Here is a 23,353-nt window from a genome sequence, read left to right as displayed (position 1 = left end):
ACTGGTCGCTCTTGAAGCTACTGCCTGGTGGTCAGCCAGGAAATCCCCATCACCTCTCCCTCATTACTGCCTACCCTGGGTCCTGGGTCCTTCTCTCTCTCATTTTACTCACTTGATTTGGTAGAACACACTTCCTAATAGCTTTCTGAGAGAGAGCGCATGGAAGTACATTTAAAAAATTTTTTTTTAATTTGATTTATTTTTGGCTGTGTTGGGTCTTCGTTGCTGTGCGTGGGCTTTCTCTAATTGCAGCCAGCGGGGGCTACTCTTCGTTGCGGTTCATGGGCTTCTCATTGCATTGGCTTCTCTTGTTGCGGAGCACAGGCTTAGGCACACGGGCTTCAGTAGTTGTGGCGCGTGGGCTCAGTAGTTGCAGCGTGCAGGCTCTAGGGCACAGGCTCAGTAGTTGTGGTGCGTGGGCTCAGTAGCTGTGGCACATGGGCTTAGTTGCTCTGCGGCATGTGGGATCTTCCTGGACCACGAATCGAACCGCTGTCCCCTGCATTGGCAGGCGGATTCTTAACCACTGCACCAGCAGGGAAGTCCTGGAAATACATTTTTGAGACTTCTGCCAGACCAGCCGCACTTAGGAGTTGTTATACTAGGAAGTTTTTCCCTTTTAATACTCATCACCACTCAGTACCTGGCCCTGTACAGGTTGGTGGGTGGGGTTCCCTCTCCTGCTGATAATCAGAGCCTGACAACCTTGGGACCCAGAGGCTGTGCCTTTATCCACAAGATCTCATTTGGTCTTCAGAATATTTTAATCTCCCATTTGACAGCTAACAAAAGTGAGGCACCAAACATTACGCCCTCAGCAGTGTCAGAGCCAGAACTTGAACTGAAGTGTCAGCTTCCTGAGCCAGTGCCGCTACCTTTCCAAGCCCAGCTGCTCCTTAATGGAAAGAGAAATATCAGAAGTGGGGCCTGAGTGCCAAATGCGTGGTCATGGCTGTACAGTGAGTCTAATTATGAGTGCCCGCCTGTTTCTCGTTGCTGATGACTTCGGCCCTAGTTAGCCATCCTTTGCTAGAAGTATCTTCCAGTCTTACTGACTGTGTGTGCCATGTGCACATGTGCGCGTGCATGTGCGTGTGTGCGTGTGTGCGTGTGTGTGTTGGGGGGTGGGTGGGTGGGAGAGAGAGAGGCTGATTTATAGTTATGCTTCTAACTCCTTGTGATAATTAAAATGCTCCACCTATCATTCCTGTAAGCTTGGTATGATTATTTTTATTGCTACAGTATCTGTTTCCAAGAAATGTAAGAATTTCACCCCCCTCTTCCCACTCCTTTTGTAATATGAAATGCCTCATTACTTAGCAGTTTTCTGCTGATTGTACAGTTTAGCATTTGATCTTTTTGTTAACCAGTCAGGTGACCACACACAGGGTAATTAGATTAACCTGCCCCTCCTCCTCTTTACTGAAACAACATAAAATCTGGTATTCTGTTGGCACATGCTTTCCTTAGATTAATGATCTTGGAGTTGCTGCGTGGAAATTTGCATAGCTCCCTACAGCTCTGAGAAATGAGAATGCCCAGCTGTCTAAAAGCTTTAATCAGGAAATGAGCAAGAAATGACATTGTTTTGTCACAGGCTTGGAATAATGTATTCTTGACAATCGAGTGATCCTGGATGGAAATGTGTGTAAACAATCTTTCAACAACCAGTAAACAGGTGCTTTTTTGTTGGTAAAAATTCAAGGATTTCTTTACTCGGGAGTGGCTTTCAAATCGTTGGCTCTCACACTAGTCCCTTCTGGAAGTTTACTCTATGGTCATTTTCCTTGTCTCTCCTCTTTTAAATGGCAGTTTATAGAAGTCGACCTTTTGGAGCAAGGGAAGGGCAGCATTAGGAATGTACACGGTTTGTGGGCGGAGCTGTAACTGTCAGGCTTGGCTACAGGACTGCCCAGTAGTCAGTCCTCACCCAGCACTCCCCCTCTTAAAAATTGAATAAATTTGATGTGTAACATTGTGTAAGTTTAATGTGTACAACGTGTTACTTTGATACATTTGTGTATTGTAATATGGTGGCCAGTGTAGCGATATTTATCACATTATATAATTATAGTACAGTATTATTGTCTGTATTCATTATACTATGGATTAGGTCTCTATGGCTTATTTACTTCTCATTACAAATTTGTACCCTTAAACACTGTCACTCTTATCACCACCCCCTATCCCCTGGCAAGCATCATTTTACTCTCTGTTTTTTATAGGTTTAACTTTTTTAGTTTTATTTTTTTAATTTATTTTTTATTGAAGTATAGTTAATTTACAATATAATGTTAATTTCTGCTGTATAGCAAAATGACTCAGTTATACACATATGTACATTCTTTATATGTTCTTTTCCATTACGGTTTATCCCAGGAGAGTGAATGTAGTTCCCTGTGCTTTACAGTAGGACCTTGTTGAATTTTTAGATTCCACATATAAGTGATATCATACAGTATTTGTCTTTGTCTGAATTATCTCGCTTAGCATCATGTGCTCAAGGTCTATCCATCTTGTTGCAACTGGCAGGATATCTTCCTGTCTCATGGCTGAATAATATTCCATTGTGTATATGCACCACATAGTTTTTATCCATTCATCTACTAAAGGGCATTTCGGTTGTTTCTGTAATCTTGGCTATTGTGAATAATGCTGTGATAAATATGGGAGTGAATATATCTCTTGAAATCCTGTTTTCATTTCCTTTGGGTATATGTCCAGAAGTAGAATTGCTGAATCATATGGTAGATCTATTTTTAATTTTTTGAGGAACCTCCATATTGTTTTCCATAGTGGTTGGACCAACTTTAGATTCTCACCAACAGTGTATGAGAGTTCCCTCTTTACCACATCCTCGCCAGCACCTGTTGTCCCTTGTCTTCTTGATGATAGCCATTTTGACAGGTGTGAGGTGGTATCTCATTGTGGTTTTGATTTGTATTTCCCCTATGTTAAGCATCTTTTCATGTGTCTATTGGCCATTTTGTTGTCCTCTTTGGAGATATGTCTATTTAGTTCTTCTGCCCATTTTAAAATCAGATTCTTTTTTTGAGTTGACTGAGTTCTTTATATATTTTGGAGATTAACCCCTTATCTGATATATGATTTGCAGAATTTTTCTCCCATTATGTAGGGTGTCTTTTGATTTTGTTAATTGTTCCTTTTGTGTTGCAGAAACTTTTGAGTGGTAGTCCCATTTTTTTCTTTAGTTGTTTGTACCCAAATTATTGCCAAGACCAGTATTGATGATTTTCTTCCCTACATTTTCTTTTAGGAGTTTTATGGTATCAGGTCTTATGTTTAAGACTGACTTCACTAATATGATAATCTCTAGGTCCTTCCATGTTGCTGCAGATGGCATTATTTCATTCTTTTTTATGAGTGAGTAATATTCCATTGTGTGTGTGTGTGTGTGTGTGTGTGTGTACACACAGACACACACACAATGGAATATTGTAGATATGGTAGAGAAGAGATGGTGTATATCTTACACCATATATACCATATCTTTTTTATCCATTCATCTGTTGATGGACATTTAGGTTGCTTCCATGTCTTGGCTATTGTAAACAGTGCTGCTATGAACATTGGGGTGCAGGTATCTTATTGAATTAGAGTTTTCTTTGGATATATGCCCAGCAGTGGGATTTCAGGATCATATGGTAACTCTATTTTTAGTTTTTTAAGGAACCTCCATACTGTTCTCCATAGTGGCTGCACCAATTTACATTACCACCAAGAGCATAGGAGGATTCCTTTTTCTCCACACCCTCTCCAGGCATTTGTTATTTGTAGACTTTTTACTGATGACCATTCTGACTGGTATGAGGTGATACCTCATTGTAGTTTTGACCTGCATTTCTCAAATAATTAGCGATATTGAGAATCTTTTTTTAAATTAATTAATTTTTGGCTGCATTGGGTCTTCGTTGCTGCACAGGCTTTCTCTAGTTGCGGTGAGGGGGGGCTACTCTTCCTTGTGGTGCGCAGGCTTCTCATTGCGGTGGCTCCTCTTGTTGCAGAGCACAGTCTCTAGGCACACGGGCTTCAGTAGTTGTAGTTCATGGACTCTAGAGTGCAGGCTCAGTAGTTGTGGCACACGGGCTTAGTTGCTCCATGGCATGTGGGATCTTCCTGGACCAGGGCTTGAACCCATGTCCCCTGCATTGGCAGGTGGATTCTTAACCACTGTGCCATCAGGGAAGTCCCTATTGAGAATCTTTTCATGTGCCTGTTGATCATCTGTATGTCTTCTTTGGAGAAATGTCTATTTAGGTCTTCTGCCCAGTTTTAGATTGGGTTGTTTACTTTTTTGATATTAAGGTGTATGATCTGTTTTTATATGTTGGAAATTAATCCCTTGTCAGTAACATCGTTTGCAAATATTTTCTCCCAGTCCATAGGTTGTCTTTTCATTTTGTTTATAGTTTCCTTTGCTGTCCAAAAGATTTTAAGTTTAATTCATTCTCGTTTGTTTATTTTTGTTTTTATTTCCATTACTCTAGGAAACTTTACTGAATTCATTGATGAGCTCTAGTAGTTTTCTGGTAGTGTCTTTAGGATTTTCTATGTACAGCATCATGTTATCTGCAAGCAGTGACAGTTTTACTTCTTTTCCAATTTGGATTCCTTTTATTTCTTTTTCTTCTCTGATTGCTGTGGCTAGGACTTCCAAAACCATGTTGAATAAAAGTGGTGAGAGTGGGCATCTTGTTCCTGATCTTAGAGGAAATGCTTTCAGCTTTTCACCATTGAGTATGATGTTAGCTGTAGGTTTCTCATTTATGGCCTTTATTATGTTGAGGTATGTTCCCTCTATGCCCACTTTCTGAAGAGTTTTCAATCATAAATGGATGTTGAATTTTATCAAGAGCTTTTTCTGCATCTATTGAGATGGTATGGTTTTGCTCTTCAGTTTGTTAATGTGGTGTATCACATAGATTGATTGGTGGATACTGAAAAATTCTTGCATCCCTGGGATAAATCCCACTTGATCATGGTGTATGATCCTTTATGTGTATTTTTGGAGTCAGTTTGCTAGTACTTTGTTGAGGATTTTTGCATCTGTGTTCATCAGTGATATTGACCTGTAATTTCCTTTCTTTGTGTGTGTGATATCTTTGTCTGCTTTTGGTATCACTGTGATGGTGGCTTCATAGAATGAGTTCAGAAGTCTTCCTTCCTCTGCAATTGTTTGCAATAGTTTAGGAAGGATAGGTTTTAACTCTTCTCTAAATGTTTGGTAGAGTTCACCTGTGAAGCCATCTGGTCCTGGACTTTTGCTTGTTGGGAGTTTTAAAATTACTGATTCAATTTCAGTACTGGTAAGTGGTCTGTTCAGATTTTCTATTTCTTCCTGGTTCAGTCTTGGGAGATCATACCTTTCTAAGAATTTGACCATTTCTTCTAGGTTATCCATTTTATTGGCATATAGTTGCTTGAAGTAGTCTCTTATGATCCTTTGAATTTCTGTGACGTTGGTTGTAACTTCTTTTTCATTTCTTATTTTATTGATTTGTGCCCTTTCCCTTTTTTTTTTCTTGATGAGTCTGGCTAAAGGTTATCAATTTTCTTTATCTTTTCAGAGAACCAGCTTTTAGTTTCATTGTTCTTTTCTATTGTTTTTAAACTCTCTATTTCATTTATTTCTGTTCTGATCTTTATGATTTCTTTCCTTCTACTAACTTTGGGTTTTGTTTGTTCTTCTTTCTCCAGTTGTTTTAGGTATAAGGTTAGGTTGTTTATTGGAGATTTTTGTTGTTTATAAGGTAAGCTTGTTTTGCTATAAACTTCCCTCTTAGAACTGCTTTTGCTGTGTCCCATAGAGTTTGGATCATTGTGTTTACATTTTCATTTGTCTCTACATATTTTTTTGAATCCCTCTTTGATTTCTTCAGTGATCCATTGGTTGTTTAGTAGCATATTGTTTAGCCTCCACATGTTTGTGTTTTTTGCAGTTTTTTTCTTGTAGTTGATTTCTAGCCTCATAGCATTATGGTCTGAAAAGACGCTTTTTTGCTGATAAAAGCATGCTGTTTTTGCTGATATGATTTCAGTTTTCTTAAATTTACCAAGGCTTGCTTTGTGGCCCAGCATGTGATCTATCCTGGAGAATGTTCCATGTGCACTTGAAAATAATGTGTATTCTGCTGCTTTAGGATGGAATACTCTATAAATATGAATTAAGTCCATATGGTCTAATGTGTCATTGAAGGCCTGTGTTTCCTTATTGATTTTCTCTGGACCATTATCTACCATCCTTCTTTGTCTCTTGTAACAGTCTTTATTTTAAAGTCTGTTTTGTCTGATACAAATATTGCTGCTCCAGCTTTCTTTTGACTTCTATTTGCATGCGATATCTTTTTCCATCCCCTCACTTCAGCCTGTATGTGTCTCTAGATCTGAAGTGAGTCTCTTGTAGGCAGCAAATATATGGGTCTTGTTCTTGTATCCATTCAGCCAGTCTGTGTCTTTTGGTTGGAGCAATTAGGCCATTTACTTTTAAGGTAATTATCAATATGTATGTTCCTATTGCCATTTTGTTAATTGTTTTGGATTTGTTTTTGTAGGTCTTTTTCCCCCTCTTTTTTTTTGTTCTCTTCCCTTGTGACTTGATGACTATCTTTACTGTTATATTTGGATTCCTTTTTCTTTTTTGTGTGCACATCTTTTATAGATTTTTGTTTTGCAGTTACCATGAGGTTTTTGTATAGGAGTCTATATTTTTATGCACTAGTTTTCAGTTGTTGATCTCTTAATTTCTGAGACCTTTTAGATACCCTGCATTTGTACTCTCCTCCCCTCATGATTACTATGTTTGATTTTATATTTTACATATAATTGTTCTGTGTATCCCTTAACTGCTTATTGTGGATACACATGATTTTACTACTTTTGTCTTTTAACCTCCCTACTAGCTTTTTGTGTGGATAATATCCTACCTTTATTGTTTGTTTGCCTTTACCAGTGAACTTTTCCATTTTGTAATTTTCTTGTTTCTAGTTGTGGCCTTTTCTTTTCTGCCTAGAGAAGTTCCTTTAGCATTTGTTGTAAAGCTGGTTTGGTGGTGCTGTATTCTTTTAGCTTTTGCTTGTCTGTAAAGCTTTTGATTTCTCCATCAAATCTGAATGAGAGCCTTGCTGGGTAGAGTATTCTTGGTTGTAGGTTTTTCTCTTTCATCACTTTAAGTATATTGTGCCACTTCCTTCTGGTCTGCAGAATTTCTGCTGAAAAATCAGCTGATAGCCTTGTGGGAGTTCCCTTGTATGTTATTTCTTGCTTTCCCTTGTTGCTCTTAATATTCTCTCTGTATCTTTAATGTTTGTTATTTTGATTACAATGTGTCGTGGTGTATTCCTTGGTAGGTTAATCCTGTATGGGACTCTGTGCTTCCTGGCCTTGGGTGACTGTTTCCTTCTCCAGGTTATGGACGTTTTCAGCTATTATCTCTTCAGATATTTTCTCAGGCCCTTTCTCTCTCTCTTATCCTTGTGGGACCCCTATAATGTGAATATTAGTGCGCTTGATATTGTCTCAGAGGTGTCTTAAACTGTCCTCATTCTTTTCATTCGTTTTTTCTATTTCCTGTTCACCAGCTGTGATTTCCACCACTCTTTCTTCTAGCTCACTGATCTGTTCTTCTGCCTCATTTAATCTGCTATTGATTCCTTCTAGTGTATTTTTCATTTTAGTTTTTGTATTCTTTAATTCTGTTTGGTTTTTCTTTATATTTTGTAATTCTTTGTTAAAAACTTCTAATTTCTTGCTCTGTGCATCCATTCTCCTCCCGAGTTCTTTGATCATCTTTACGAGCATTACTCTGAAGTCTTTCTCAGGTAGATTGCCTTGTATTTTTCCATTAGATTATTAGTCTTACAAGTGGTTGTGACTGTAAAAATTAACATTCAGCTAGATGCATGTACTGTTTTCATTTATATCTGACACAGTAGGTACTCAAATAATGGTTAAAAGAATGATAGAGCTAATGATAGTGGCTAACATTTATTGAGTGCCTGCTGGCCAAGATTTATTGAGTGTCTGGGGATGAAAGATGAGTGAGACCTATTTCTTACCCCTGAAGCACTTACAGAGTAGCTGAGAGAGAGACTTTTGGACTCATACAGTGGTCAGTGCTGTGGCCGGGAATCCAACAAAGGGCCACAGATACACAGGCTCTTAATCATCATCAAAGCTGTTATAAAGATGACAGAAAAAAAAGATGGAAGAAATGGCTGTTGGACCTTGGATGTCCCTTCTTCTTTTTTTCTTCAAGAGCGAGCTGTTTACCTAGCAAAACACCCAATAATTTATGTGTTTCAGATAGTACTGCTTCATGGAGTAGGTATGATGCTATCAGAAACATTTAAAATTTTTTCTGGAAGAGATTGATGGAGAAAGTGCCCACTCCTTGGGGAGCTCAATTTGACATTGTTTAATTAACCTTTTTGAGTATAATTAACCAATCCCAAACTGTTTAACTCTTGTAACTTGAACTCTGGGCACCAAAGCAGAATGTATTCTCCCCATGATAAAACTACAAGAAAGATTTAATATCGCCTCTTTATATGCATTTTATATTTCTTTGTCGGTTGTTGTCATGCCATTAATTATAATTATATTTCTATAATATTGAATTTTGAATGAAATAATTGAAAAAACAATTGATTATTGGGCCTGGCATGATTTCTCCCACATCTTAACTTTCCTGTGTTCCCTTCTTGATGGAATATATGGACTGAAGAGCTTTCTTTAAAGCTTTGTATCTGTTCATATATACTGCTCTCACTGTGACTGGTTATGTTGGGATCTTTCAAATTAGCAGTGGAAATGATATAATCAAATTATATTAGGTGGCAGTGTCAACTTATCCCTTGTTTGCAGAAAAAGTGGCAGTCAATAGTCTAATGATTGGGAAATACTAAATACATTTTAATTATTAATTTTTAAGTCAGTTAAAATTTTGTATAGCTAACACAGGCACATGGTACCAATTAAAAGGGGCAAAATATGTTTTCCCTGTCTCTCAGCCACCCTGTTTCTCCCTCTGAAGGCAGCCTCAGTTATCACTTTGTTGTTGTGTATTACACAATGAGGCATGCATACAAACTCACACAAATGCTTGCATACATTATTAGGCTTTTTACGTAGTAACACGTCTCGGTGTATATTCTTTTTTTTTTTTTTTTTTTTTTTTGCGGTACGCGGGCCTCTCACTGTTGTGGCCTCTCCCGTTGCGGAGCACAGGCTCCGGACGCGCAGGCTCAGTGGCCATGGCTCACGGGCCCAGCCACTCCGCGGCATGTGGGATCTTCCCGGACCAGGGCACAAACCCGTGTCCCCTGCATCGGCAGACGGACTCTCAACCACTGCGCCACCAGGGAAGCCCCTTGGTGTATATTCTTATTGGCACTTATGGACCAGCCTCATTCTTGGAGAGAGTTGCATGGTGTGGATTCATGGAACCAGTTCTCTACTGACACACGTTTACATTCTTTCAGTCTTTTGCTAAGTTAGGCAATGCTGTAACCATTAATTTTGTACATATGCCACTTTGCACATGTGCAAGTGTATTTGCAGTTTAAATTCCTAGAAATGGAAATACTGAGTCAAAAGGTGTAGGCATTTAAAATTTTGATAGATAATTGCCACATTGCTTCCCACAGAGGTTGTACCAATTTATACATCAGTTTATACTCTCAGTGGAAACTATGAGTGGGTATCTTTCTCTACATCATTGCCAACATTATATTACCAATGTTTTTGATTGTTGCCGATATGACAGATAAAAATTATATCTTGCATATCAGTAGGGCTAAGAAATCCACTGGGTATCAGAGAGGTCCACTGAGAAACTTTATGATATTTAATATCAAGAAAAGAAGGTATCTCATAATTAAGAAGTTATTTACATCCCTCTCTATGTAGACTGTCAGCTTCTGGAGAGTTTTGTGCTTGCTGTTCTCTGTATCTCTCATACTTATTCTCTGTGTGAGTACCAGTTGTATGCCAGGCACTGTGCTACGTGCTGTGTAAACATTCTAACACAGAAGGTGTAAATGCTACAATTTTCATTTAAGAAAATAGCCAAAAGGATTCAGGGTTGTTCTGTGTAGTGAGTACTGCACAGATATGGTCAGATGAATCCCACTGTAATTTGCATTTCTCTTATGAGCGTGGTTAAGCATCTTTTCATGTGTTTGAATCTTTTTTTTCTATGAATTGTCACTTGCTATTTTTTGTTGGGTTATTGATCTCTTTGTTGATACTTTGTGGAAAGAGGCCTGTCTTTATAACAAGCAATATTCTCACACTTTGACTTTTGTCTTTCTTGATAAACTTTTTTTTCTATGTTGTATTTATAGTTTTCTGTAATTCATCAACCCTTTCTTTTGTGGCTTCTGGATTCTGTGTCAGTGTCAAAGAGTCTTTCCCACTCTGAGATTGTAAAATCTTTCTCTCATGTTTTCTTCTAGTGTTTTTAAGGTTTACTTTTTAAATGAGTAAATTTATTTTGAATATCTAATATTCAGAGTCTAAAAAGAAATGGTATTGCTTGTGTAAAAAAATGAGGCACTGTGTGAATTTTTTTTTTTTTTTGCGGTACACGGGCCTCTCACTGTTGTGGCCTCTCCCATTGTGGAACACAGGCTCCGGACGTGCAGGCTCAGTGGCCATGGCTCACGGGCCTAGCCGCTCCGCGGCATGTGGGATATTCCTGGACCGGGGCACGAACCCGTGTCCCCTGCATCGGCAGGCGGACTCTCAACCACTGCGCCACCAGGGAAGCCCTGAATTTTCTTACTCTATCTTCTTCCTACCACTCTTAAGCCAGATCTGTATCCTCTTAGGTGAGAAGTTGATTGTGATCCAGTGAGCACCAGTTGTATCATTGTAGGGATGATACAGATTTCCATGTTGTCATAGGTTTGGGCTGAATTGAAAATACTCCCCCTTGCCTGTAGATAGCTATCTTGCCCATAACATTCTGTGAAATTGGCCATTCATTTGACAAATATTTATTAAGTGCTCACTAAAGCATGTACAAACAGTTGTTAGTATTGATACCCTTTGATCCAATGGTAATAATCTAGCTGTTTAGCAGGGCATGGGCATATATAAAGGCATTGACTGTCATGCAGGTAATTGTGTCTTACATCAGGAGGCTATGTCATCTCTTTGGAACATGAAGGTAGCCGGTCTTATATTTGTCCAGAATCTAGCACTGGCTGAGCTCTTTGCAGCATTCATTCCCATCCTGCAGGTCAAGAGCCTCTTGCCTGGACTTGTGCTATTGGTGATTCTTGGGAGATAATACTACAAATATATGATAGTGTAGATATGCAGTTGAAGATTTACATAGAGACATAACAATGGGTATCCTGTTACTTTAAAAATTAGTTTTTGAGCTGAAAATATCTTAGGTGTCTTTATGATGATATGTCAGAGCACTTTTCTAAGTGGCAATGAAATTTGGAAATGTAAGAAAGCCATTGTGATATGAGACATCAATGTGGTTTCACTATGTACTTTTTCAGGGGAAGTTATGAAATATTTCAAGCATTGGAGAAAGAAACTGAATAACAAATACCAGTGTGCTCACCACTCTGCTTTATCATATCCTCATATTTTGCCATATTTACTTCAGATATTTTATTTACATTTTCTTTACAGTTGTTTCCAATGAACTTGGCGCATTTTGTGGTTCAGCGGCATGGGTATTTCAAAAAATATTGTGGGGCTTCCCTGGTGGCGCAGTGGTTGAGAGTCCGCCTGCCGATGCAGGGGACACGGGTTCGTGCCCCGGTCCTGGAAGATCCCACATGCCGTGGAACGGCTAGGCCCGTGAGCCATGGCCGCTGAGCCTGTGTGTCCGGAGCCTGTGCTCCGCAACGGGAGAGGCCACAACAGTGAGAGGCCCGCGTACCACACACACACAAAAAATTGTGATAATGAGATGTATTTTTTTAAAGAAATGGAGTCTTACAGATAGAGCTGAAGCTTCCTCGGTGTCTACTATTACTTTCTGGATACTTGCCGTGCCTTCCCAGGTGTTTTGAGACTAACTAGCCTATTGTGAAGCGAGCCAAATGCTGGGAAAGCAGTCTCTGCGAGCAGGGAATGTTCATGGGGTGGCTGCTTCTTAAACTTGCCCTTTATGTGCAGAGCGGGCAGAAAGATATCATGCATGTGTGTGGCGGGGATGGGCGTGGCGCTGTGCTCTTCCAGGATTCTGTATCTATTCAAAACTCTCTTGATCAGTAGATTTGGGGTAAGGGTTTGTTTTTAGTGACTTCCTTTTATCTCCTGCCAATGGTAATTTTGCAGAAAGATTTTCCATGAACTAGTGTAGGGGCACTAGTACTAGTGATCCCATACCCACATCTAGCTCTAAAGGAAACCTTACCCTTCAGAAAGAAACAGACCATGCTTGAGGGCAGGCTGACAAACGATGCCTCTTTTCCCTGCCGTGCGTCAGCCCTGAGCTTTAGGGGACCCTGCCCAGCCTCACTCTAATGCCGAGGGAAGCCCGGGACCAGCATTTCTGGCTGGTCAGGGCAGCACCGAGCTCCCCTGGTATTAATGGCACCAGCCTGCTCTGTGTGCCTGTATTCTTGGTGGCAGGAGAGAAGGAATTATTGTGAGATGTGAGGAAAGCAGCTGAGGTGGAGAGGAGGGGCGCCTTGGAGGGAGCCGAGCCACTCAGCTGATTGTGTCAATTAGATGAGATGCCCCTTGGTTCACCTACTTGGTAGGGTGCATCTGGCATGTTCTGACCATTTATCCCCTTAATATTGATCCCAGAAGGCTTTCCACCCACTGAGATGAATATTAAAACACCCAAGCACTAGCTTTTCTGGTTTTTGACCTCCTAGGATGAAGTATTAGCACATTTTGATTGAAAAGAATCTGTATTCTTCTGGTTTACACATTTATGTTGTTCTTTTTACATTGAAATAGCATACAGTGAAGTGCAGAGATCTTAGAAATACAGCTCAGTGAATTTTTAGGTGTTTGTACACCTGTGCAAACCATCACCCAGACCAAACTGTAGAACATTCCATTCTCCCAGCAGGTTGTCTTGTACCCCTCCCAGTCAGTATCTTCCCAAGGGTAACTGCTATTCTGAGATCGCTCACCATTGATTAGTTCTGCCTGTTGTTAAACTTCACATAAATGGAATTGTACAGTGTGTGATGTCTTGGGTCTGGCTTCTTTCACTCAGCATTCTGACTGTGAACATTCATCTGTGTTATTAGGTGTAGATCTCTTTTTTTTTTTTGTAGCACTTACTATTTAATGATGACGTTAATAATGACAATAAGTAATCAATTTGTATACTACTCTCCAATTCACTCTTTAATCCTGAAGACACCTCTATGATGGTGCCAAAGCATTTAGCATTAGACTTCTTTTAGGGATGACAAAAGAGCTGCTTAGAGGCTTTCACTATTGCCCGCAAGGTCACCCACCTGATAAATGATGATGCCGGGACTAGTTCTGGTTTTTTGACTCACAGCAGCGTTCTTTCCATCCACTGTGATACCTCTGTCTTAACTTGTGTCAAGGTTGGTAGAAAACATAAAGGATGAGAGGAGGGAGGGGCCCCCCAACCAGACCTTCACTGATGTTTTACTGTGTAGTATTTTGGTTAGTTGAAAGAAGTTAAGGTTCAACTGAGCCAACCCTCTAGCACCTGTATAGTATGTAATGGATGGGAGAGGGAGAGGCAAAGAGGTAGCTGACTGGGCTCGGCTACCAGCCACATCCAGGCAATTCCGCTTATCACAAAACAGACGATGCTAGTTTAACTCCAGTTGTGTACAAATTATGCCTTTGCCCAGTGAGGCTGCTGTTTGCAGGCTGCTAAATGTGTCACAGAGAATTTTTGCTAGAGTGGCATTATTGGGGCTTCTTGGCCTCCAGATGTGGGTAAGCCATCTCAGAGTCTGATCAGCACACTGCTTTGGGAAACAGAAATGGTGTGAATTCCCCTCTCCTTTCACTCGGGGGTCCTTGCAACAACAGCTTGAGTGTCATTGGAGCATCGATAGTTTATTGATGGCCTCAGTTTTACGGTACAAACCGAGTTTCCATTGTTAAGGCATTAGATTTGAGATAAACTGGGTTTCCTTTACCTCCTAAAGAGGTTTGCTGATACCCCGACTATTCTGTTGTGTTTTAAAGCAAGTAGAATCATTGCTGATTTATATATGTGGGCAGGTATGAATTTCTGTAAGCCCCTGTGGCCCACAATTCTGGTCCAGGGTGTAGTCTCTACCACTGAGATAGTAGGATCCATGTTCTTAACAAATGGTTAAAAGTCTAGGCCTTGTGGTCAGAAAGCTGAGACTGAGGGCTGGGGGCAAGGAATGCTTATACCCAGGAAGTCTGTAGAGTCCCATGACCTGGATCAGAACCTCGGAGAGCTCCAGGTACAGGGATGCTGGCAGCTGTAGGCAGGCAGGAGTTACTGCACTGCCAAGTCCACCCTCTTTTGCAGCAAAGAGCTTTTTTGTGTGGATGATAGGGTCTTCAAGGATTTCAGCCTTTGTACTTGTGGGCTTATGGATAAAGCAATAAATTAGATTCTTTAGATGTGGAGGAAAGTGAAATTTTCCACTGGAGCCACCAGTGGGGTGATTTTGGCTGTCCCTGCTATAGCCATGACACTGGTTCTTCCTGGGAGGTGAGGTGTAAGCAGGAGAGCTCTGCCTAGAAGGCCCGCAGCTGGGTCCCACGGCCTGCCCTGCCCCCTGCAAGCCTTGTAGCCTTTTGATGATCTTGCATCCTCTCTGAGTCTCATGATTCTTGTCTGCAAAAATATATCAGTCTAGAAAAATCAGGATTTCTTTCAGTAACAAAATGATAGTGTTATAGTGAGGAGAAGCGAAAAAAGATCTGTTAAAGCACTTTAATGTATATAAGCCCTTGCCAGTGTAAGGTTGTGTCATTACCGGCCTTGTCACCTATTTTTGGAGCCTACCAATAGGAGTCCATGACATCAGATGTCTGTGAACATCAGGGTGTTCAAACAATGCACTCCTACCTTGCATTTGCATAGTAATTGGTACCCTGGGGTCAGCATGTATGTCAGATAGTTTAAGCCAGAAGTGAGTACACAGGGACATGTGGCTTGCTGTGTAATTTGAAAACTTTGAAGGAAAGAGCTTGCCCTGTGGTTTTTTGGAAGTAACTGGAGGGTTTCAGTAGGAAAGTGACAAGAGCAGACAATTGTTTTAGGAAAGTGTCCCTTGAGATAGTGTGGAGGTTGAGAGGGGAGGGGAGGGACTGGAGGCAGGCCGGACTTGGGGGGAAGAGTGGTTAAGAGATGAGCTCTGAAGCTAGACAGGTTGAGTTCCAATTCTGGCGCCTACTTGTTTGACCTCGGACAGGTTTCCTTAGCTCTCTGTGACTTGGCGTGTGCATCTGTGAATAGGGCTGTTATGCAGGTTAAAAGTTGCAGTCCAGGTGCAGCTCTTAGAGGAAGCTTTGGCACATGGCAAGCTCTCAAATATAAGCTGGTATTCATGTGTATTTTTTACTGTGGTAAAAATATATCTATGACATAAAATTTGCCATTTTAACCATTTAAAAGTACAATTCAGTGGCATTAATTACATTCACAATGTTGTGCAACCATCACCACTGTCTGTTTCCAAAACTTTTCATCACCCCAAACAGAAACTCCATAACCATTAAACATTAACTCTCATCCCCCCATCCCCTTACTCCCTGGTAACCTCGAGTCAATTTCTGCCTCTATGATTTTGCCTATTCTAGGTGCCTCATATACGTGGAATAAGACAATATTTGTCCTTTTGTGTCTGGCTTATTTCACTTAGCATGATGTTTTCTAGGTTCATTCGTGTTGTAGCATTATCAAAATTTTATTCCTTTTTAAGGCTGAATAATATTCTATTGTATGTATATACCACATCTTGTTTATCTGTTCATCTGTTGATGGACACTTGGGTTGTTTCTACTTTTTGGCTATTGTGAATAATGCTGCAGTAAATGTTGGCATACAAGTATCTGTTTAGGTCCTGCTTTCAACTCTTTGGGGTATATACCTGGGAGTGGAATTGCTGGGTCATACAGTAATTCTGTGTTTAACTTTTTGAGGAACCATCATGCTGTTTTCCACAGTGACTGCACCATTTTACATTCCCACCAGCAATGTACAAGGGTTCCAATTTCCCCACGTCCTCATCAACACTTGTTTTCCTTTAGAAAAAAAAACACAAAAAAACCTAGCCATCTTAGTGGGAATGAAGGGGTATATCGTTGCGGTTTTGATTTACATTTCCCTAGTGAATAATGATTTGAGCATCTTGGCATGTGCTTATTGGCCATTTGTATATTTTCTTTGGAGAGATGTCTATTCAGGTTCCTTGCCTGGTATTCATGTTTTTAAGGCAGCTTGGGAGGAAGGAGAGAAACAGATTGAGGAAGTAGATAGAGCGCAACTGGGTGGCTGGTTAGATATGAAGGTTAACACTGAGTTTTCCAGCCTGGGTAAGTGGGTTGATGATGGGCTGTCAAGCAAGATAGCTCCCATCTCTCCCAGAAAAGGGGCCGGTTGGAGGGACGATGTTGGGTTTGGGTGGGACTGCGTTGAGCCTGGTGTACCTGGGTGTTGGGCAGATGGAGAGTCTTCAGGATGCACCGCCATGCCTACATGTCTGATTGGTTTCTTTGGAAAAATGCAGGGCATATTTTAAGTTTTCTCCTCCCTGTTTGAATCTAACAAGCAACTTAAGAAATTAGGTCATCATGAGGCTTACGTATCTGGCAAATGGGAACAATCATTGGGGGGACAACAGAATCTGAAACTTATGAACCAACCTCTCTCCTGTTGCTGGTTTCTCAGCCCTTAAGCACCTGCATGATGAGATCAGTCCTTCAAAGCTCACGGGTTGCTGCTCTGAAGCCTTGGGTGTGAACATTCTTGACAACCATAGCTTCTCAGGCCTTCTCCAGTGACCACCCCAGTCTGTCAAACATCTGCACCCCCTCACCCCTGCCTAACTGCATCGTGGTTAGTGCTAAGCAAGTGCTTACCATGTCACCTGCAACCCACTGAATTTCTCTGAATTACTCCTTGGCAAAATTGGATGTTGTATCACTGCGTTATGTTGTGTCTAGGTGGGAAATTTGTGTTTGCACAGTCATACCCGCCCTACAGTGGAGAGTGATGTTTGAGCAACTGCTCTACCCCCAAAGAAGCAACCATTGGGGAATGAGGCCCCATGGTACCTTGTTTACTTCTAGAGCCATAGCAGGCTGGCAGCCATCACTAAGAAAGCATCCTTTCATGCGGCTCAGGCTGGCAATGTTTGCAGATTGTCCCCTGATGCCATCTGCCTGTGAGGCTGCAGAAACCCCCAGCAACTGCTGTTCTAGCAGGTGCCGGGGCTGCTGAGGTGGGAGTGCGTGTACATACACACGCATGCACACCGCTTTGTGCTGGGTTGGCCTGGGGCGCCAGCTGAAACTCTCAACCCAGCAGAGCACCAACCGCAGTTGCTGGTTTCCGGTGAGGCCCTCATGAGGGACAGAGGGCGAGGCTGTTGTGAACAGAGCCAGCAATCGGGGAATTGGATACGGTAACTAACGCTCGGGTGTGTAGGAAGCTGCCAGGCGGTGGCTATGTTTTGACAAGCTTTTGTTCTGTTTTTTCCACCTCTGCCCAGGCCAAATTGTGGCCTCCCACCAAATTTTCCATCTCCATGTTCATTCATAGAAGGACCCATGTCCAGTTCTTGTCCCAGGCTCTTTCTAGAGAACACATCTCTCGTCTCTGAGCCCTTCCTGCCACCCAGCCGTGCTTTGGCTCCAGCCCCTTAGCTTTCTCTTCTTCCCAAGTCAGTGTGATCATGGATGCAGACAAGCCCAGAACCCCCCCTGCCCAGATCTGCACTTTGTGAGTTACTATCATTTCCGGCTATTAATGCTTTTGAAAAAAATTATGTAAATTATTCGAATATCAATAATTTGAAATAATTGTATCAGGCATCAGGTTTTTAAAATCCAGATCTTAATGGAGCTTTGATAAGAGACCACCTAGTGTAAACTTTTTCTGTAAAGGGCCAGGTAGTTTTGGCTTGGATGTCTGTTCCAACTACTCAGCTCTGCCGTTGTAGCATCAAAGCAGCCATAGGAAATACCTAAACGAAATGAAGGGGATTGTGTTATAATGAAACTTTATTTACAGAAACAAGTGGTGGGTTTAGTTTGCCGACCCCTGGCTTAGAATGATAGTCTTTATTTTATTTTATTATCTTTTATATTTTTCTCTCTCAGGGATTAAAAAGCCAGAGGAACTTGGTAACTGTTAATGAACTTAAATCATCTTCCTTTGGGTTTAGCATAATTGTGAGCACAATGGTGATTTGGGAATATACTTCTTTTTTTTTTTTTTTTTTTTCTTTTTGCGGTATGCGGGCCTCTCACCGTTGTGGCCTCTCCCGTTGCGGAGCACAGGCTCCGGATGCGCAGGCCCAGCGGCCATGGCTCACGGGCCCAGCCGCTCCGCGGCATATGGGATCCTCCCAGACCGGGGCACGAACCCGTATCCCCTGCATCGGCAGGCGGACTCTTAACCACTGCGCCACCAGGGAGGCCCGGGAATATACTTCTTTAAACCCCTGTTGGGAAGAATAGAAACCAGAAGGCCTTTGAGGGGCGAGTCTGCTTGGCCAAAGATTGTCATTGTTCAAAAAACAGAACAGGCTGTCATTTGGAGCTGTATGGTGGCCTTTTTGATCCCTTGGAAAGACCATAGTCACAAAAGGTTGCATTGTATTGGACATTATTACATTTTATAGGACCAGGTGCTTGTCTAATAAATGTAAGGAAAACAAACTACAACATATAGAAAATGGTGTTTTTAAAACGTTTTGCTGGGCCTCCCTGGTGGCGCAGTGGTTGAGAGTCCGCCTGCCGATGCAGGGGATACGGGTTCGTGCCCCGGTCTGGGAGGATCCCATATGCCGCGGAGCGGCTGGGCCCGTGAGCCGTGGCCGCTGGGCCTGCGCATCCGGAGCCTGTGCTCCGCAACGGGAGAGGCCACAACAGTGAGAGGCCCGCATACAGCAAAAAAAAGAAAAAAAAAACAAAAACAAAAACAAAAACGTTTTGCTGACCGGGAGACCGGCTCAGTGCTTTGTGACCACCTAGAGGGGTGGGATGGGGAGGGTGGGAGGGAGAGGCAAGAGGGAGGGGATATGGGGATATATGTATATGTATAACTGATTCACTTTGTTATACAGCAGAAACTAACACACCATTTTAAAGCAATTATACTCCAATAAAGATGTTAAAAAAATAAAATAAAATGTTATGCTGAGTTGAGGTCACTATAGTTCATTTCCAGAAAGCTGAAGCTTAACATAGTCAGAGACATTCTAAAATGTTAAACTACAATCCTGTTTTCCTTTTCTCTGTCCTCACAGGAAATAAAGAAAGAGATGAAGAAAGACCCTCTCTCCAGCAAAGCTCCAGAAAAGCCCATGCATGAAGTGTCCAGTGGAAATGCGTTGCTGTCTTCTGAAACAATTCTAAGAACCAACAAGAGAGGTATGGCAAAGAAGAAAGAGCCCCTCCCCCCCCCACAAACCCAAACTGGCAACTTCTGGGTGAACTGTATCAAATTTTGCATTGCTGGAAAATTGAATGGCATTTGCCCTTTTGGTTTTGATTTTAGTATAAATTTTGGGTGCATACACACTCACACACACGGCAAGTAACGATACAATAACTATACTAAAGGAAACTAATAAAATTATCTTGACAGTGGGAAAGTAGACTAAATTTGTAAACGATGATTTTTCTAGGACTTTAGCTTTCGCTTTCATATCTATTTTTTTGGCTGAAATGTGACTTCAGAGAACACTATGGTGCCAGCTGAGCCGGGCACGTCTGGCCATGCTCTCTTTTTAGTATAAGGGCAGGCTTTAGCAGGGTCTTTCTCTCTCTAACCGCTGGGCTCCGCCTTGTCTCTCTTGGTTTAGGAGGCAGTATTTACAGAGATATAGCTCATCCATCCATCTGTCTAACCAGGAAACCTTTCACCATCTTGTTTCCCCCTTCTGAGGCCTCAAGGCAGATTTTTCAGGTATCAGCTTGTTGGAGTTTTGTTTTCTCCCCTGTCTGCCCTTTGTGACATTGTTGTATGAAATGGTAGGAGAGATTCTATAAGATGGCAGAGACAACCCGACTCAATTCTATACTAAGATGGAAACTGGATTGCCTCAGTTTCTCCTGAGCCCACTCTCCCCATGGACCAGGCCGGGTGCACACTAAGCACGCCCGAGGTAGATTAGCTTTCAGCTGCAGGCTTTTCAGGGGCTTATTACTTCCTTAAAGAGAAACATAGAGCTGTTCAAAAGCAGGAGCCGGAAATGTATTAGCAAAGAGTTCCATTAAAAAGAAAAAAAAAAAGACAAGTTTACATAACCATGGGGAAGAACAGCTAATCTTTCATCAAATTTAGATTGCATAAGAATTTGTCCAATAAACTGTCCATTGATCATACTGCTTGAGACTTCAGCTTTGTGTCTCTCTTCCTTCCTGCTTCTTCCTCTACCCCCTCCAGCTGCCCTGGGTTACATTTCCTTTTTTGAATTATTCAGATGAAATATTGGCTGGAGGCCCACGCTGTTTAGCAGCTATAGGATTTTCTTTCTTTTCTTGTTTTTTTTTTTTTAAACCCCATCCTGCCAGTGGAGGGGATTTCCCATTTTAAGAATTTAGGCCTACCTAGCTCTAAAACTATAGTCATCTCCCAGAGCACCTCCTGCATTCTTGCAAATAGGTTCCAGAACTCCTGAGGCCTGCCCTCATTGGACTTGGAGAGCTAGAGTTCCCTTGCTGATCTGAGCCTCTCCCGTTTCTCCTGATGCTCCTTGGGTCAGTGGGCCGAGGAATGGCATACACGTAGACCAGCGGCAAGGCCTCTCTGGCCAGCCTTGTTTTTGTAAAGCAAATAAGAGAATTAAGGTAATTCATTAATTTAACAAGATAAGGGATTAATTAAGTTAAGGAGTTAAGGTGATTATCCAGGTAAGTTTGACAAAATTACCCGAGAGCTTTAAATCAATGAAGGAATCGAACTTTTTAGATAATTGTCTCTTTACAACGAAAAATCTGACCTTTGAGGTCCCCTACAGAATTATTCATTAACCAGAAAATGGCATTAAAGGGACCGGCTTACTGACTTAATGTTTTCTTCCTAAGCCTCCACCTTAGGCCTACAGCCTGATTATGACCAACTTTTTACTCTTAGGTCATAATCTGCCAACGGCTCTGAGACGGTAGCACATGGGGGCATCCTGTAAATGTGAAACACATAGCAAACCATCTTCATTCCGTCCCAGGCTTCATACTGAGCCCCGGGCCACCTGGGCCACACATAAATGTCCAGTTGAAGGGAAGAATTGTGTACCAGGGCCAGTGCCGTCTTTGGCCCCGCCCCCGCCCACCAGAGCTAACAATATCCTACTGCTCCTTATAATAAACAGCAGGCTGGATTGATTGGCCTTGTCAGGCCACATAAATAGTTCATTGTGCTGAGCTCAAAAGCTACATTTTTTTCCCACCCCAAATCAATGAAAAACCACTTTTTTCCCCCTTAAAACAAGGATCAGAGGCTAAATCTGTGGGATGATTCTAGTTACTTGTAAACACTTCCGTCCAACTAATTTTTCAAGTTTTATGAGTTATCATAAATGACCAAAGCCTCCTCCCCTTTGTTTCCATCAGGCTTTGTCCCTAGAAATCTCTTGGATGTTTTTCTCTGTTGCTGTTGTTATGGAGGGAATTTGCTTTCAGAGTTTAGTAACAGGCTAATTTGATTCACTAACATGGGATTTTCTTATAGTATATGAGTCCACCTTGTGATTCAGCCTTGGACCCTGTGTGAATTTAGTAGAATTAACACAGGTTCTTTTTCTTCATCTTTATCAAAGTTGAGATGACTATTCACTTTATATGGGCCATATCATTTGATGCAGGCTTAGCAATGGTTTAATAAAGAAAGATTGAAGTCTATTTCTATGAAAAGTCTGAAATTGAACCATTTCATTATGTCCTGAACTTGAGATACACTGAGCTGAAGAAGTTTGCCCAATTGTGTCCAGCGATTTTTGCGTTGGGGACGTGCCTCACTTTGCAGCAGGGGTGAATGGGTTGTAGTAGCTCACAGTGTGGGATGAGCTCGCCCTCCCCAGGCACCTGCATAAGGTCAAAAGATATTCTACATTCGAAGGAAGCTATTCATAGCCTTGAGAAAAGGCCAGGACCATGGAAACATTAGTTTGGGGCCCGATTAGTTTCAGTTTTCAGCTTTAACCTTTGCAAATCTCTACAGAGTTGATTTAGGGAGGTACTGGAATGACTCCACAGGCTTTTTATTTGAGAAAAAAGATGTGACTGAAATTGAGAGAGAGAGAGAGAGAGAGAGAGCAGATCATCCAGTTGGCTTGGCAGCCATCAGCTATATATTGCAGACATTAGCACTGTTAAGGACAGTTATGTCTGCTCTCACCCTTGGCCACTTCTCTGGGCTTTACCCAAGTCACAGTGAAGGAGCTTCCTGGTTAAGACAAGCTTTCCCCAAGGCTTAAGAGGTCATTTTTAAATTTAAACTTGCAGTATGGATGTTATATATCCTAAAGTTATCCCAGACTCCAGAATGTTGACAAATTGCAGCCAGAAAATCTAAAATTTTTTCTTAGAGCCAGAAGTCATTCTCATTAACCAGAAAGAAAAAGGTTGTCTGTTACCTTCTGAGAATGATTTATTCTTTTGTTTCTTCTATCATTGAACCCATATAAGAGAGTGATGGGCCCTTCTAAATTGGAACTTTGCTATATGGAAGATTTTTTTTAAGATATTCATACCTTGAGTTTCAAACCAAAATTAAACAGAATAGGTACTTTAGCAGTTAACAGCAAATACAATAAATATATCCTTAAAAATGAGCAAGGAGGATTTTGTTCATTTGAATATGGACTCTTTTCTACTTGAAGTAAAATGGAATAAAAAAATCTTTTGGTTTCATCCTTATAAGGGTTTCCCAATCAACTTTATCCATGCGATAGGTTAAGTGTCCAGGCTGGAATCAATACCCTGCTGGCCTGTGTGAGGATCAGCTTCTATTTCAGGGCTGTAGTTTCCCAGTTTTTGCACTGTTTGCAGACCTCATGGGGAAGCTGCCTCTCTCTGAACCCCTCCTGCTGCCTATAATTTTGGACACTGTTCCTTACTCACTTTGGGGTGGGTACTAACAGACATTCAGTTACACATGTTTACTGTGTGCCTACTATGGCCCTGGCCCTGTGCTTGGTGC

At 41.5% G+C, this 23,353-nt stretch overlaps 1 protein-coding gene across 6 annotated transcripts in view; it reads left to right on the top strand.

The window, feature by feature from the left end:
* SH3KBP1 (SH3 domain containing kinase binding protein 1) overlaps nt 1-23,353 on the top strand; it is a 345,258-nt gene that overhangs the window by 115,103 nt on the left and 206,802 nt on the right. For all 6 annotated transcript variants that reach the window (XM_082609983.1, XM_082609979.1, XM_082609980.1 and 3 more), the window contains one exon: nt 19,458-19,581. In XM_082609983.1, the coding sequence (XP_082466109.1) occupies nt 19,458-19,581 (124 nt within the window). The remainder of the gene's footprint in view (nt 1-19,457; nt 19,582-23,353) is intronic.

The sequence above is a fragment of the Mesoplodon mirus genome (genome assembly GCF_964341445.2).
Source record: "Mesoplodon mirus genome assembly, chromosome: X".
NCBI classification, from domain to species: Eukaryota; Metazoa; Chordata; class Mammalia; order Artiodactyla; family Ziphiidae; genus Mesoplodon; species Mesoplodon mirus.
This window is presented reverse-complemented; position numbering and strand designations above follow the sequence as displayed.